Source organism: Sarcophilus harrisii, chromosome 5 (genome assembly GCF_902635505.1).
Source record: "Sarcophilus harrisii chromosome 5, mSarHar1.11, whole genome shotgun sequence".
Lineage (NCBI taxonomy): Eukaryota > Metazoa > Chordata > Mammalia > Dasyuromorphia > Dasyuridae > Sarcophilus > Sarcophilus harrisii.
The window spans coordinates 100958282-100974328 of record NC_045430.1 but is presented as its reverse complement, the minus strand read 5'-3'; the positions used below and the strand labels follow the sequence as shown (position 1 = coordinate 100974328).

Sequence of the window (16047 nt, the reverse complement as noted above, 5' to 3'; positions counted from 1 at the left end):
AAAAAGCAACAATGATTCACAAATAATCTCTTTATTTGTTGCCTTGTACCCTATATGCATGCATTTCTCTTTTTATCCCCTAAGAACTCCATGGGGATGAAAAAAACAAAAAATAGCAATTTTTACATGTGCATATGACAAGCAAAGCTGACATTTTTCCAGGCAAGAAATACATAATCACAGACTTCATTTTGATCATTTGGAATGAATCCTTCTTTTCTCCCTTCAACACTCATCTTAGGTGCAGTATTCTCTCCAATTTTACCCATTTATTAGTCTACTTTCCTGTTTAACTTGCATTAAACTCTGTCTCTGTGTTATGTGTGTGTGTATGACCCATGTACATTGAACCCTCCTTGAAAGCATGTATGTTTACCTTCATGAATTATATGGCTAAAAAAAATTCATTAGCAGATGAATACATTCCTATCATCATCTCCATCTCCCCAAAATTAAAGAAAAAAGGTTCATACATCATAGGCTTACTATTAGTTTGATAATGAAATGCTGAATATACGGGTTTTATGGTAACCCCCATTTAAAGAAATAAAACATGAGTGTTCTTTAAATCATTCTATTGTTTTACACATATATATCACTGAATGACTTAAATAAGAATAAATAGGATAAGTGATAAGAATTCCACTCTTTAAAGGTAGGTACTGTTTTAACTCTTCTTAATAACCGCACAACCAGCACAGTGCCTTGTACAATGTATTTGCTTTAAAACGTTTTTAATTGCTTACTGTAAATTTAACATTCAAATGCATTTTATATGTCATAGTACTTCAAACTTTACATGATTTTAAAAGTTTTACATCATATTCTTTTTTTTAATAGCTTTTTATTTACAAGTTATATGCATGGGTAATTTTACAGCACTGACAATTGCCAAACCTTTTGTTCCAATTTTTCCCCTCTTTCCCCCCACTCCCTCCCCTAGATGGCAGGATGACCAATACATGTTAAATATTACATCATATTCTTATTAAAGCTACAATTATTGTTAACTGGTTATTTATAATTTCATTTTCATCTCTAACTTATAATATATTAAAAAGCAACAACTAATATTACCCACCAGTAATTACATATATCAAAAAGGGCTATGTTTAACAGTAAGGTAAAAAGGAGAAAGACTTCTGCACTAGTTGTGTTCAATCCTGTCTTCAATACATAGTAATTTTATGATTTTCTGAAAATCAATTTAACCTATCATTTAAAAATAGAAACAAAAATCCCTGCCTTATTCATAATGTTGTTTTGAGGCTTTCAATGGCCTAAAATGCACACAAAAAGTCCCTTGGTAAAATACTAACTATATAAACTATATAATTAAAATTACTTTTAGAAATCATGTTTTCTGAAGCATATATAATTCCAGATTTATGACAGGAGCATAAAATATATGAAAGTTTTAAAATTTTACCTATCAATGAAACCAAGAATTTCTCAAAAATGATAGGTAAAAAGATTAATACAGGATTGACAAACTGCAGGCATTTGATAAAAGTTGAACTGAACTAGATTAGAAGCAGTATCAGTGTAGTTACTAGACTAAATCAACAAAGTACTTCTAGGGAAAGAAAAAAAAGACTATAACTAGGGACAGCCAAAAACCATAATATTCTATAAGACAGTAATAATAGCTTCCATTCAGATAGAGATATGTATATACATTATTCATCTATATATATGTTATCTTCTAGTACAAATATTACAATCATTTTATAACTGACAAAACAAAACATTAAAGAGAAAAAATAAAATTCCCCTATAGAGACAGAAATATAACCCTAATATTAGGGCCATGAATATATCATCTTTTAGTTTAAAAAAAAAAAAAAAAAAAAAAAGGGGACAAGAGGTTATTGGAAAGGCAGTGGACTAGCAATAAGTATGGCCTAGATCTAGCAAATTCTCTCCCCTCCACAAAGATCTAGAAAACTTGCCAGATCTGATTCACATCAGAAAAGCCATGAAAAAACTACAGTGAGTAATTTTTGAAGCTCAAGGTGGCTTGAGGAGACAGAGAGGCCTATATTCACTAGGATAGATCTAGCCCAGAACCTATGTGCATCAAGAGAGCTGAGACTAATTATCAGGGCAGGAAAACACCAAAGCAGATTATCACTGAACCAGTATATGAGTAGCAGAACAGGTCCCATCTTGCAGTTCTGTTATTTACTACTCAATTACATATTGACTAGGGATTGGTGGTATCTTCAAATAGAGGTCATGGAGAGGAATAGTCACTAGCAGGCCCTAGCTTTTTACTGTACAATGAACAAGATTAGAAGCAAACAGCAGATTGGGGCTCTTATCCCAAAGAGTAAAGTAAGAACTTGGTTATAGTCTCCAGCCTTGGGTTAATGTCTATAGTGGAATAACTGGGTAAGTCTGTGAGAAATTATCTACAAAGACCTGTTTGTTCCCATATGACTATTTTCAGGTAAGATTTTAGAAAATGAGAAAATAAGGTCTTTAACAGCATTTTTTTATATTTGGTAAACTTGAGATCTTGCTCATTATTTTAGAATCCTCTCTTCTTTGAAATATCTGAAGAAAATCTAATACAATTATTTATTCGAATTTTACTTTCTTAACCACCATAACTATACCTCCTCACATCTTAAGTTTAGTTTTTATATACACATATAACTACAGACCTTTTTTTTATTTTAAATGATTTTGAAAGCTGATATGCATGTGATCTATCATTCTTAAAGATTAGCACAATAAAATAGCAAAGTTGTTTTAAATATTTAATTTTAAATACTTCCTTTCCACAAAAATAATATGGAAAATTTGTCTCAAAAATTCCCTCCAAAAAAAGATCAAAGGGGGAGATGTTTCTCCCTTCATGGCTTCTAAGTAAGGATTAGTTGAAAGAATGCTTCATTTTGAAAAAAGGAGCAAACTTTGAATCTTAGCTCTTCAAGGCTAGCAAATAATTTTTACTTTTCTGAGTGTCAGTTTATTTGCCAATAAAATATGGACATATAATACTATCCATTTAAATGGGTTTTTATGAGGAAAACATTTATCTTAAAGCATTACAGAAATGTGAAGTAGTATTATTATAATGTCATTATTTGTTATTATTGCTAATGTGGAAAACCCTTGACTACTATCTAGTATAATCTAGCCATCTAATAATGGCTCCATGTTCTAAAATTCTATTCTGCTATGAGTAATTCCAGGAATTTTATAACTGTAAGGGAAAGAGGACAGAGCCAAAGAAAAGGTAAATGAAATACTAGACTAAAGAAAAGATCCAGTAAAAAAAAAAAAAAATTCCTTCCCAAATCTTATCTCCCCTATACTTACCTTTGTAACTTCTTTCACCACTTGCAGATCTGGACATTGGAAAGCACACATCTGGAGGATGAAGCAAAGAAGCAAAAACTGAGGGGTGAGCCATGGCACTAGCCAGACACACCTAGGGTGCCCCTGATTTAACATATAATGAAAATGACACTAGAACACTGATATAAAACTTCTAAATCATAGATTAGAAAGGTATTTACAAAACTATAAATTATAGGATTCTAATTTTTGGAAAAAATAATTAAATGACTTTGTAAAAGGTCTCAATGTACAGTTTCCTCATTATGACTGCTCAGTTTTTCTGCTACCCCCAATTTCTGTTATCACCTCCATGATGAATGTGTTTAGTAGGAGAAGAGCACAGCTGACAAATGTTCAAGTAGACAGTGCCCTGAAATATTTTGCCTATTTGTAGAATGCTTTACTGGCTTCTCATTCATTCACTTATTCATAAAACTATTATTAAGAAATTTTGACTTAACTACCAAAGTTAAGTTAACCAAAGATCATTGAAGGAAATAGTTTAAATCATTTAAAGGTTAATTATCTCCTATTCATTATAATGAATAATCTTTAGATAGCATTAAAGATGGTATTTAAATATATTGCTTTACATAAGAAAACATTTTTATTACTTTGGTTATTAATATGAAATGTTTAAAAAAATAATTTCAGTGAGTTTAACAGAAACTTCAGACTTTTTTTGGGAGGGAGGGATACATCCAGCCTTAATCATATCTAGCTCACTCCAAATAATCCTTTTTTAAATTTGCTTTTACTTCAAACTTTTTATTTTAGATAAAGGTAAAATGTGTGACTCAGCACATATAAATTATTAGAGAGCTAATCAAGCTAATTATATTATCTCTGATCTTAATCCAATGATTAACAATGTACGAACTTCTAGAGACAACAATATAATTTGAGAATTGGAGTAAGCCATATATATAGTACCAGTCAGAAACAACAAGTAGCATGCCATGCGTAACAATGAAGTACTGATATAAGACTTGAATGAATGAGTTAAAAATGAAACATTTCTTACTAACCAAAGTGTTTTGTAGTCACATCACTATACCTTTTACATTATACTAAATAAATTATATTCCAACAAAGAAATCTGACTTCTCATTGAACTGCAAGCAGCAAAAGTGCCAGAAAGCTGAGCTCTTGATTATCAATATTGTGAATGATACCCTGACTACCTAATGGCAAAAGCATCTTATTTTTCATCTTCATAAATGATCCATTTACACTTCAATTCTACTTATTTCCTAATTATCTTTTCTAATTTCCAAGTAAAGATTTTATCATCAAGGCTATCATGCCCAATAAAAATTTTCTGAGTTTAAATTATGTTTTAAAGGAAATAAGCTAATCAAGTTTTTCTGCCTGAATCACTTCTCCTCCTTTATTTTCCATAAGCTCTATGTTCCTATTTGAATGCATTCAAGTTACATGGTATTTTCCAATATTTTCTCAATGAATAAATGTTCTCATTTATAAATGTTCATAACTGGCTTTTTAATGTTAGGTGCTAATCATTGATCTCCTACTAGAAACTTATGTCTTAGATTTTTCTTCTGCTTTCCATCTTTCTTTTCTTTATACATTTCTCATTTTGTCTTTACTTTCCTCACAATATGTTAAAATATGTATTTCTTTTCTGTTTCTTTAAATTCTCTCCCAGGACAATCACAATCATTCCCAGAGCTTCAACTATTCTCTTCACTAAGATGATTCCCAAATTCATATCTCTAATTCACTTCTATGTTATATGATATCTCAAATGGTTAGAGGTTGCCAATTTCATTGGCATTTTAAATTCAAAATTCTAGGATTAAGTTTATCTTTCTCCTTAAAATTATATCTCTTATCCTAAATTTCTCTGATACAACATTCTTACAGTATTTCACATTATTAACATTGGCATAAGCTAAAATTCTACACAGAAAGTAGGCTCAGAAAGAATGAGAAGCTCTAAAAAATTAAATCCTAAGGAGATAAAGAGAATAAAAAGACCAATTTGGATACATAAGGATCTCATCAACCAACAAAATTAAAAACAACAACAACAGCAATAGCAATCTTGTGCAGGACACAGAAGCAAAGGCAGGTAACAAAAAAATGCATATAAAAGTGTGGCACACTGCTAGTAACTATGTCAGAGCCATTAACACTCAGAATGAGTGAGGCTGAGAAATAAAAACTTTTTAAAGGGGATAAGGTGGGCAGTAGCGGGGATTTATGTATGTTTTATCAGAGGAAAAAGAAAAGCTGTTCCTCAGGTTGAATGATTCACTGATACCAGACAAGTCTATGAAAACTTAAGATGCAAAGAAGGCAGAGCTGACTCAATTTATTTTCTGGTGTTTTCTGTCAAGGAAAATGAGCTTACAGAGTTCATCAAAAGTTGAAGAAGAGGAACACAAGGGTTGCAGGAGTGAATGTTGAAAATTATCCCTGTATATGTTTTGAAAATAAAAAGCCTTAAAAAATAAAATAAAATAAAAAGTTGAAGAAAAAAGTAAAGGAAATAATAAAAGAAACCCTAACTCTCCTGGATAAATTCAATTCACAAGATGTAGGTGAACCATGCCTCTAGATATAAATACTTGTTAATTTTGACTATTAAATCACTGTCAGTAATCTTTTTAAAAATAATTTCATGATTGAAATGAGCAAATACTACTATTTTCCAAAAACAAAAGATTAGATTCTGCAAATTATATATCATTGACCTTGTCTTAGATTCCTGGTCATAAGCTATTATTATTAAAAGGATGGCTAGGCAATATGTTTAACCCTGACCAGAGCATGCTAGACCATGATGATCAGTTTTAATTACTGATTAATTACAAAACTGGAAAAGGCATCCCCAGAAAGTAATAAGTACTACTTTCACGTTACTGAAACTGTCATCTGCATATAGGTTGAACTATATGGCCTATGAGATTTTGTAGTCTCAGGTGGGTAAAACGTCATCACTCATATCTATTCTCTTATGAAACCCAGTCAATTCTATTTTTGCTCTGTCTCTTATTTACTGCCATTATTGCTTTGATTTCTAATAATAATTTTCTTTCTCCCTGATCTAATCCATCCTTCATACTATTGTTAGGTAATTTAACCCCTAGGCAGAGATCTGGTCATGTCCTTCTTCTCAATATGGATAAATGTCTTTTTACTCTCTATCAAATAAGTTCAAATTCCAATGTGGAAATTTTAAGTTTTCCTGATAATCTGGTATCACTCTACCTTTTCCAACTTGTCCCTCTCATACTACTTACAATGCCCTTCATTCTATATACCTTCCAATCTTTAGCATTTCTCTACATTTGAAAGGTTTCCTTGAATTGGATTTAAACTACAACATGATGTTTAGGAAGTCCCTATGATCTCCTACTCTCAATCTTCCACCAAAGAGTTGAGAACAATCTCTCACACATCAGTTCTTATTTAGAACTCTTACACCTTTTCTAACATTATGAATTCATTTTTAATTCCTTTTTTTAACATGAATATAAAAAATATGGACAAATACAAGATTTTCAAAATTTAAAAAATAGGAGAAAAAGGACTGTATTTATATAAAAAGGCTGAATCTGTATCATGTGGATTTGTTTGTAATGCTCTCTTCTCTAGAATTATATTTTCTCTGGGAGCAGGTTTCTTGGTGGGCTTCTGGAGGCAGCTTTAGTTTCAGTTCTGTGTAATAATCACCTCAAATGCAGCCAGCTGTTAAACGTTCAGCTCCTTTATTGTCTCTTCCAAAATAGCCTGGTTAGCTTTCTTAGAGGCCTATCTCTTTCCCTGATTCCAAGGGCTTTTGTTGCTAGTCCTTTGTCTCTTCCAGCTTCAGCCTCTCCTCCTCTGACTCCAAAAGCCTCCAGCCAGCAGAAAGGAAGAATATGGAATGAATCTGACTCCACCTCCCAGAGAAAGTGGGCTTGTAGGTTTCTCTTAGATTTGTGAATCTTCTCCACTCAAATCCTGACTTGTGAATCTTCTCTAATGGGCTCTTCCTCTTATATGCTCTCTTAAAAGTGTTAACTCTTAAAGGTATGAAAGGTGTGAACTCTGAACTAGAGAACTGTTAAATACCATGCTAAATTAGACAACAGAATTAGCACCTTGTAAGAATCCTAACATCTCCCTCCTTCTTTTGGTTTAGAACATAAGGTGGTCATGACCTCCTTGACTTCTCAAGGAGGTGAGAACCCCCCCCAAAAAAGGTTATCATGCCTTCCCTGACTGCTCAAAAAAGGAATGAAAACACCATAAAAAGAAGGTGATCACACCCTCTGACATCTCAGGAAGGGAGATGAAAACACCAAAGGAAATGGGAAATCAAATTAGATCAGCGGGTTTCTAAAGGGGCTCATTTGAAATAGGTACACATAAATCCATCAATATAGGAGGTATTACACATAATTACATAAATTACATAGGCACACAGCATTATAACACAGGCTAGTAGGCATGTAACAAATAACATGAATCAGCATGAGGAAATTATGTTATGTCCGTAAGTCCTAGAAATAGTCCAAAAAGGAATTCATTGTCCATTAGTTCATGTGCCAGGAATCCAATAATTCCTGCAAGTTTTGAAGTCCTGCAATAGTCTCATATTGTGTTAGGGAATCCTAATTATTCCTACTGGTTTTCAAGTTCTTTAACAGTCTTATCTTGTATTAGTGAATCCAATGATTCCTGATGGTTTTCAAGTCCTACAACAGTCTTTATCAACAATTTTTCATCTCAAGGAATCCAATGATTCCTGCTGGTCTTAAAGTCCTGCAACAGTCTCATTATCAGCCATGCTCTTTCAGTGTCAGAAATTTCTTAGCTCTTCTCCTTTGTTTCCAGGTTTTTCTCTTTTTCTGTCTCTCTCCAGGTGCTCGTTGCCACCCATATGTTTCCTTGTCCATCTGTTTCCTTCTCTGTCTGTAAGAATATAAGTAAACCTCTCTCAGGCAGTTAACCTATCTAATTCCCTTCTATTTACCACTTTCTAAATCTCTCCTCATCATCTGGCAATTACATTGGAGCTGTTTGCGCTGGACACAGCCCTGTTGGTTTAAAAAGCCTGTATTCTCCCCAATTGTAATCCCTTTCTGCTACCCGATTGTTTTTCGGTTGATCATGTAATCCCTTTCTGCCATGTGATTACTTTTCGGTTGATAAGTCGAAAAAGAGTCCTGACCTTCTAAAGACTCTCTGGGTGTAACCTCAGCTGCCATCATGCCCCATCTGTCTTTTATATGGTATCTTGGAGCTGGGCCCTGCCTCTCATTTCCCTGGGTCAATCTACATTCTGAAATCCTTTGGAAGCCTTGGTTGCATTTTGGACATGGGGTTTTGGGTTTTCTCTCACCCTGTCCTCTCATTCTATCTTTGTACCTCTTAGATGTCCAACTTTTCCACACTGAAAACATCGACAAGCTTCTCTAGAAGTCCTTTGCCAAGAAGGACCCTGTCTTTCCATGTTCATCATAGTTTGGGTACAATAAGCATTTGTGCCCACTGTGGCATAGCATCTTATGATCTCCTCTAAAGGAACATCTTTGCGTAGTCCCCATATAATTCTTTTGCAAACCTCATTAGCATTTTCCTTAGCTAGATGTCTGGTCATTATTTCTGTAGCTGCATTTTCTCCAGTGTTTCTTGTGACAGCTGTCTGCAAACATCCCACAAAATCTGCAAAAGGTTCACTGGGACCTTGCTCTATTTTTGTGAAGGCTTTACCTTCATCCTTCTGTCCGGGGAGGGAACCCCACGCTTTTATTGCAGCCTTAGAAATTTGTTCATACACTGTGTTATGGGACAATTAATCTGTTCTGAATTCTCTCCATATTGACCTTCACCTGCTAGTTGGTCAAAAGTGATTTGTACATTAATTCCTGTTTGCCTATTGCTTCTGGCTTGAATCCTACATAATTCATGATACTCCGAAAGCCACAACAAGTTTTTTCCAGGTTCTAAACATGTCCTTGCTATGGATTTCCAATCACTAGGGGTTAGGATTTCATAAGCCAAACTATCTAGTAATATCTTAACATAAGATAATGTAACCCCATAAAGAATGCAAACCCTTTTTCAAATCCTTAATTTTTTCCAAATCAAAAGGAGTGTATCTTCTCTTTTTTTTGACAGGAAGAGTCAATCTCTTCAATCACAGAGTATGCATTTATAAAATCAGATACACCCTGTCCTTCATTTTTTGCCTTAACTAATTAATGCCTTTTCTAATCTTGTCACAAGCTGCTTCATAGGTGGTGCTAAATTAACACATGAAGGGTTAATTGAGGGAGGAAGGTCAGGGGATTGAAAATGATCTATTTTCTCCTGCTGTGAATTCTTACCTGATTCTTCATCCTTTTCACCTAGTTTAGTTGGCACCTCCCCTTCCTGCTCTTTCTTCTTTTTCCTTATTCTAACACTTATATAATTTCCTAAAGCCAGTTGTATTAAATACCTATGTATTGTGTGTCTTTGGAAATTGAGTCAGGTCCTTTTTATTGTAGAATTGACATAATTGCTCTCTTACTAATTTCTACTCCTCTAGATCCAATTCTTTTTCCATAGAGAACCAAGGAGATATGTACTGTACAGTTTCTAAAGGTTCAGTGATCTGCTCCCAAATTATACTCAAACTTTGGCTTTTCATAACCCTGACAATGCTCTTTAAACATTTTCCTTGAAGAGAAGGCTGTTTTCTAAATACCTATCCCATTTCAGCTGAAATTCTACTTTACCTCTTTAACAAAGTTTCCTTGTTGTACTCACCCTAATTTCTGGGTCGAGGAGACTTTTCCACTGAAATCAGGATCGTGTTTGCCCCATGTTGGGCGCCAGAATGTAATGTTCTCTTCTCTAGAATTATATTGTTCTCTGGGAGCAGATTTCTTGGTGCGCTTCTGGAGGCAGCTTTAGTTTCAGTTCTGTGTAATAATCACCTCAAATGCAGCCAGCTGTTAAACATTCAGTTCCTTTATTGTCTCTTCCAAAATAGCCTGGTTAGCTTTCTTAGAGGCCTATCTCTCTCCTTGGTTCCAAGAGCTCTTGTTGCTAGTCCTTTGTCTCTTCCAGCTTCAGCCTCTCCTCCTCTGACTCCAAAAGCCTCCAGCCAGCAGAAAGGTAGAATATGGAATGAATCTGACTCCGCCTCCCAGAGAGTGGGCTTGTGGGTTTCTCTTAGACTTGTGAATCTTCTCCACTCAAATCCCGCCTTGTGAATCTCCTCCTCTTATATGCTCTCTTAAAAGTGTGAACTCTTAAAGGTGTGAAAGGTGTGAACTCTGAACTAGAGAACTGTTAAGTACCATGCTAAATTAGATAACTGACTTAGCAACTTGTAAGAATCCTAACATTTGTTCAAGTATAGTTTTTTTAAATTAACATGATAATATCAAAACTATCCTGTTTGTCAGCGTCCATGTCTGAGCTTTCCTCTGTTTCTTTTCTCAATGTAATTTTTTTAATTGTCTGCACTTACTATTAATATTTTGTACTGGTTATTATATTCTCCTATTCAAATATAAGCACCTTGAAATCCCTGGTCCTTTCCTTCTTGCTCATTTCCTCTTTCCTTCACCATCTCTTTAATGAGGCACTCTGCAGAATTAAAAGCTACAAAGTGACAAGATATATATCTTTAGCAATAGACAACCCAGAAATGAAATTAAGATATACTCCCAAACACTTTGGGTCCTTGGACATGCTATCACTCACTCCTGGAATGCATCACACACCTCATTAGTGCCTACCTGAATCCTGAGTTCCCTTTAAACTTCCACCCAGGTGCCAGATGCTACAGAAAACCTTTCATGATTCTCCTGGTGTACTCTCTCCTCAAATTATATCAGACATATGTTTACATGTGCATCCCCTCTCTCCTTCCAACAGAAGGAAAAATTTTTTAGAGTAGGCAAGAAACTTTTATTTTGGACTTGCATCCTTGGCATCTAATAGAAGATGTTACAAATGCTTCGTCAATAAATGAATGCTATATGCAATAAGACAGGACAAATGAAGTATAAATGTAAAAAAATTAAATACTAACAAGCAAGTCACCTCAAAAAGTCTTATTTAAAAATTGGACTTCATTACCAGAACTGAAACAACTATCCTTAACTTGGAAATATATAGAATTGAAAAATTTTAAAGTTAATTGAGATCCCTAGCCTATAACTTAATACTGATAGAAAAACAGAAGACATATAATCATCATGGGTTCACAGAAATTGGTAGGTAAAGGTATATTAGAGTTTATCTATGTCAAATACTTTATTTTTATAAGGAAACTGGACCCCAAAAGAAAGCTAAATACCTGAGTATGAGATTAGTGTTTGAGCTACGCTTAACCATAGTTTCTAGATATGAAACACATTAATTGTATCAATATTCTCTTTGAAATAAATAGAACGGCCCATAAAAGCCAAATTCCTCAATTCCAGTCATTTTGTCTTCCTAAAATTAAATTTGATGGTAGACCCATGAAAAATATCCAGGGGTCAGGGTGGGAGAGTAGGTAGGTAGGAGACTAAGGAAATTGTTGAAAAATGTTGTGTGTTTGTTTTGGTTTTATTTACCTTTAAGAAAATAAGGGCGAAAACATATTATTTTGATGGTTAGGATGCATAATTAGTATTTTCCAGTGTGGCTTAGTGGAAAGACCTGCCTCAGGAGCCAGGAATACCTGCCTCTGTCCTTTAATGGCTACAAAACTGGACTAGTAACAATATTGTAGTTCTACAAGCAATTTAAAAAACATTAACTTCTAAATTGCAGGAATATTACAGAACTAAGTTGCAGAACTACATTGGTACAAAGTATCATACATTGATGACATTCATCAAAAGTCTATACTTTAGGAAAAGGGTAGTATACAAAAGGGAGCCCTATCTTAAATGTACAAAACTCTACCACTTCACTGAATAGTTGTCCACTGCTGAAAGGCACTGGTGATGAGAGGGCATATAATAAGGTAAAAAGAAGAAGTCTGAGCATCATTACAGGTTGGGACAAACCTTTCCCTTTCTTTCAGACTGGTAGCTGTGGAACCTTGAGAAAAAAACTTCCACTCTTAGGACTCTAGGGCAACTCTCCAAGCCTCTAAGATATAGAGCATATATAAGGAGTTCTGCACAAGCAGAGGGTGTTGTTTCCTTACCTGGGAGTTCTCTTCCTGTTAACAATGAAATCACAAGTTCTAAGCCCTGTCCCTGCAGACTGATGATCATCAAATATTAATAAGTCACTTTTGAAAAACCAGCCAGTATGATGGACCCTCAAAAGACAAAATAATCATTATAGGCATGCTCCTTGAAATAGATTTTTAAAATCAACCCATTTCTTTTTATGAAATAATGGGAGGAAGGGCAGCTAAGTGACACAGTGGATAGAGCATCAGTCCAGAAGTCAGGAGGACCTGAGTTCAAATCTGATCTCAGACACTTAATACTTCCTAGCTGTGTGACCCTGGGTAAGTCATTTAACCCCAATAAGAAAGAAAGAGAGGGGGTGTGTATGGGGGAGAGAGAATTTCTTTCTTTTTACTCTCCTTAAAGAGAAAGATGTGATATGAGGTGTAAACTAAGAGAGGGTAAAGGGGAGATCCTTTCTCATCCACTGCTGATGGAAATAAAAAACCTTTTCCATTCAAATTTCAATGATGCTGGCTAAAAATTCAAAGAGACCTACTCATACAAACACACAATTTAATGATGAACTTAATGTTTTTATTCTGAACTTATATTTGTTACAATACCAAGTAATAAGTATTATAGTTATTATTTACTTTATTGTCAATCACTTACATTTAATTTTCTAAAATACAAAACTAAAGACCATGGTTCTACTTTGAGAAATCTAATCCCTTGCTATGTAATACTCCCAAGAAACTAACTAGGTTAGTCACTTTTGAGAAAAAAAAAAAAAAGTTTTAAGAAGATGATCACTTACGCAGTTTTACACATCCCAAACAAGTATTTGTCTTCTTAAAACCATCAAATCAATATGTCTTTCTACAGTACAGACTTCTTTAATCCTATGCTATTAGCAACACTCTAGAAATATTCTCTATACTCCTTGCTATTCTGTTTTTCTTCAAACAACAAACACTGTTAATCAAACAAATAGGCATTCATTTATTAAAACTCTTACTGGCAGTTTGCTAGGTACTGTAGATTTAAAGACAAAAATGAAGCAATCTCTGATTTCAAGGTCTCTGCATTTTATTGAGGAAGACAACATATAAAGTATATACAAAAATATATACATAATAAATACAAGCTAAAGGAAAAGGAAGCAGGGAGAAAGATTCATGAACAGAAAGAGTGTAGGAACATGGTAGTTTTTAGCTGAGTTCTAAAAAGGGGGGGGGGCTTTCTTATAATTACAAAAACAGAGAAAATGGTACTTTTCAGGCATGGGAAACAGTATATGCAAAGAAAGTCATGAAGAAGGTAGAGGTAATGCTGTAAGTGAATTACAGCAACAAGGTCAGTTAGACTGTAGGAAAAGCAGGATATTATTAAAAGGTGGGATAGATAGGCAATAGCCATGTTGTAAATGGAACTATGTAACACAGCAGATGGAGCACTAGATCTGGAATCAGGAAGACTTGAGTTCGACCTTACTATCAGACACTTATTAGGTATGTGACTCAAAACAAGTCACTTATCCTCTGTATGTGTTTTGTCAACTATGAAATGGAGTGATAACAGCACCGTCTTCCATAATTATTGTGAAGATCAAGTGAGGTGATATTTGTAAACTGTTTAGCACAGTGCCTGGCATGTAATAGATATTTAATAAATGGGGCTTCTCTTCTCCCCACAAAAATCCTGCCCATTCCCCTGCACCTTGTCCCCTGCTGGCCTAAAATACCAAAACGAGAAGTTTATATGTGATCCTAGGAAGTGACTGGTATTTACTGATCATGCCATGACTTTAGCAGCTACATGAAAGGTGAACTGGGAGAGGTCTACATGAAAAGTAATAAGGATCTGAACTAAAATGGTAACCATCTTATAAATAGTCTCCAGGTCTTGCCAGTTCTATCTGGATATAAGAGATGAGGGGGAAATGAGGAATTGTGGATGATTCTAAGGTTGAACCTAGTTAACTTGAAGGAAGTAATGACCTTGATAAAAACCAGTAAGTTCCGAAGAGGAATAGTACATATTAAGTGTCTATTATGTGTCAAGCATTTGAATATAAATATAAAAGTGAGACAAACCCTTCAAAACTATGGTAATTTTTCCAACCAAAGGGTCATTCCACTTAAATCCCAAGTAGTTTCCAGAATTTGGTATCTCTCCTTTCACAATTTTTTTTTTTAACATGTGAGAATCAAATGAGGGTTTAGATTTCAGTTTTGTTTTTCGTTTTTTTTTTTTTTTTTAATTTAGAGAAATGAATCTAAGAAATGAAACAAAAAGGTTAGGCTGACAAAGGAAACTAATCTTATAGAGGGAAACCATTACACACCGAAATACAGGTAAAAGAAAATAGGAGCTAAGGCCATTGAAATGTGGGCAATGGGAGTGGTAATTAGGGGGGATCTGCCAATATAGTCACTCATGGGAGAATAAAAGGCTGTGCCTTGGCCCTTCAAGGGTGTGCCTATTAGTTTAGATACCCCTTTTTAGAAGAATATAAAATAAATTCCTGGATTCATCAGCAAGTCAGTAGTTCTTGATAAGATACTTGTTTCTTACAGATGTTTGATGAAGCTGAGCTAAAATAATTATTTAAAGATATAACCTAGCACAAATATATTACACAAAAACATTTTTTAAATTTGAAGTTTAGTGTGTGTGTGTGTGTGTGTGTGTATATACATATACATATGTATATATATATTTTTTAAATATCTGATTCTGCTATTAATTCTGAATCTGAAAACATGCATCAAATGTACTTAAAATGGGGTATGATGTATATTTCATATTTTTAGTAATAAAATTGATGTTATACATGCAAAAGATAAGTTTTATTCTATTCCACATTATGGAAGTTTCTAATACATGTGAATAGCATCACTATATAGATTTAAACTAGTTCACAAATTTTATGAATGATATTACGCCATGGGTACATGCCTTTGATTCGTTTCAGTACTTAAGCAAATAGAAAAGCAGCTAATTTCGAGTTTATTTTAGTTTTCTAACTGCAACTGCAAAACAGAAGAGAACAATAATTTCACCCAATATATGTCACATGTAGAACAGAATTTTCTAATATATTTTAAGTGACTTATTTATTTGAAAATAATGGCACCATAACAAAAAGATATGTCAATAAAGATTGAGTAGGGTGAACTTTTTTCTAAGTACCTATTCTTAAAAGTGTTACTTTTTTCTTTCATAAGCACAATTGTTTTTATGACTAACTAAAATACTCATAAATCAATTTAAGACAATGCTAAAATAATTCACTTTACAAACAGAAATTAACCATTTCTCCTACCAGTGTAGAAAACTATCTATACAGTTTTATAATGCAAATTACTTATACAACAGCTCTTCTATGAGTTCAGAAACAAGAAACTGCATAAATCTCATTATTTTATTTAGTCACCACATATTCATACAAATACTAGTGGGCTAATCCTGCCTAAGGTACCTTGAGAAAGATACTTCATACAGCAAAAATCATTGGAAGTGGTTATGAAGCAGAAAAAAGGTAAGAAAGGATTCTGTTAAAGAC

General features: G+C 34.0%; 1 protein-coding gene across 8 annotated transcripts in view; it reads right to left on the bottom strand.

Moving 5' to 3' along the window:
• CNOT2 (CCR4-NOT transcription complex subunit 2) overlaps positions 1-16047 on the bottom strand; it is a 153932-nt gene that overhangs the window by 81675 nt on the left and 56210 nt on the right. For 3 of the 8 annotated variants that reach the window (XM_031939183.1, XM_031939182.1, XM_031939185.1), the window contains one exon: positions 3331-3381. The exons of the other annotated variants lie outside the window; for them this stretch is intronic. In XM_031939183.1, the coding sequence (XP_031795043.1) occupies positions 3331-3381 (51 nt within the window). The remainder of the gene's footprint in view (positions 1-3330; positions 3382-16047) is intronic. 8 annotated transcript variants of the gene reach the window in all.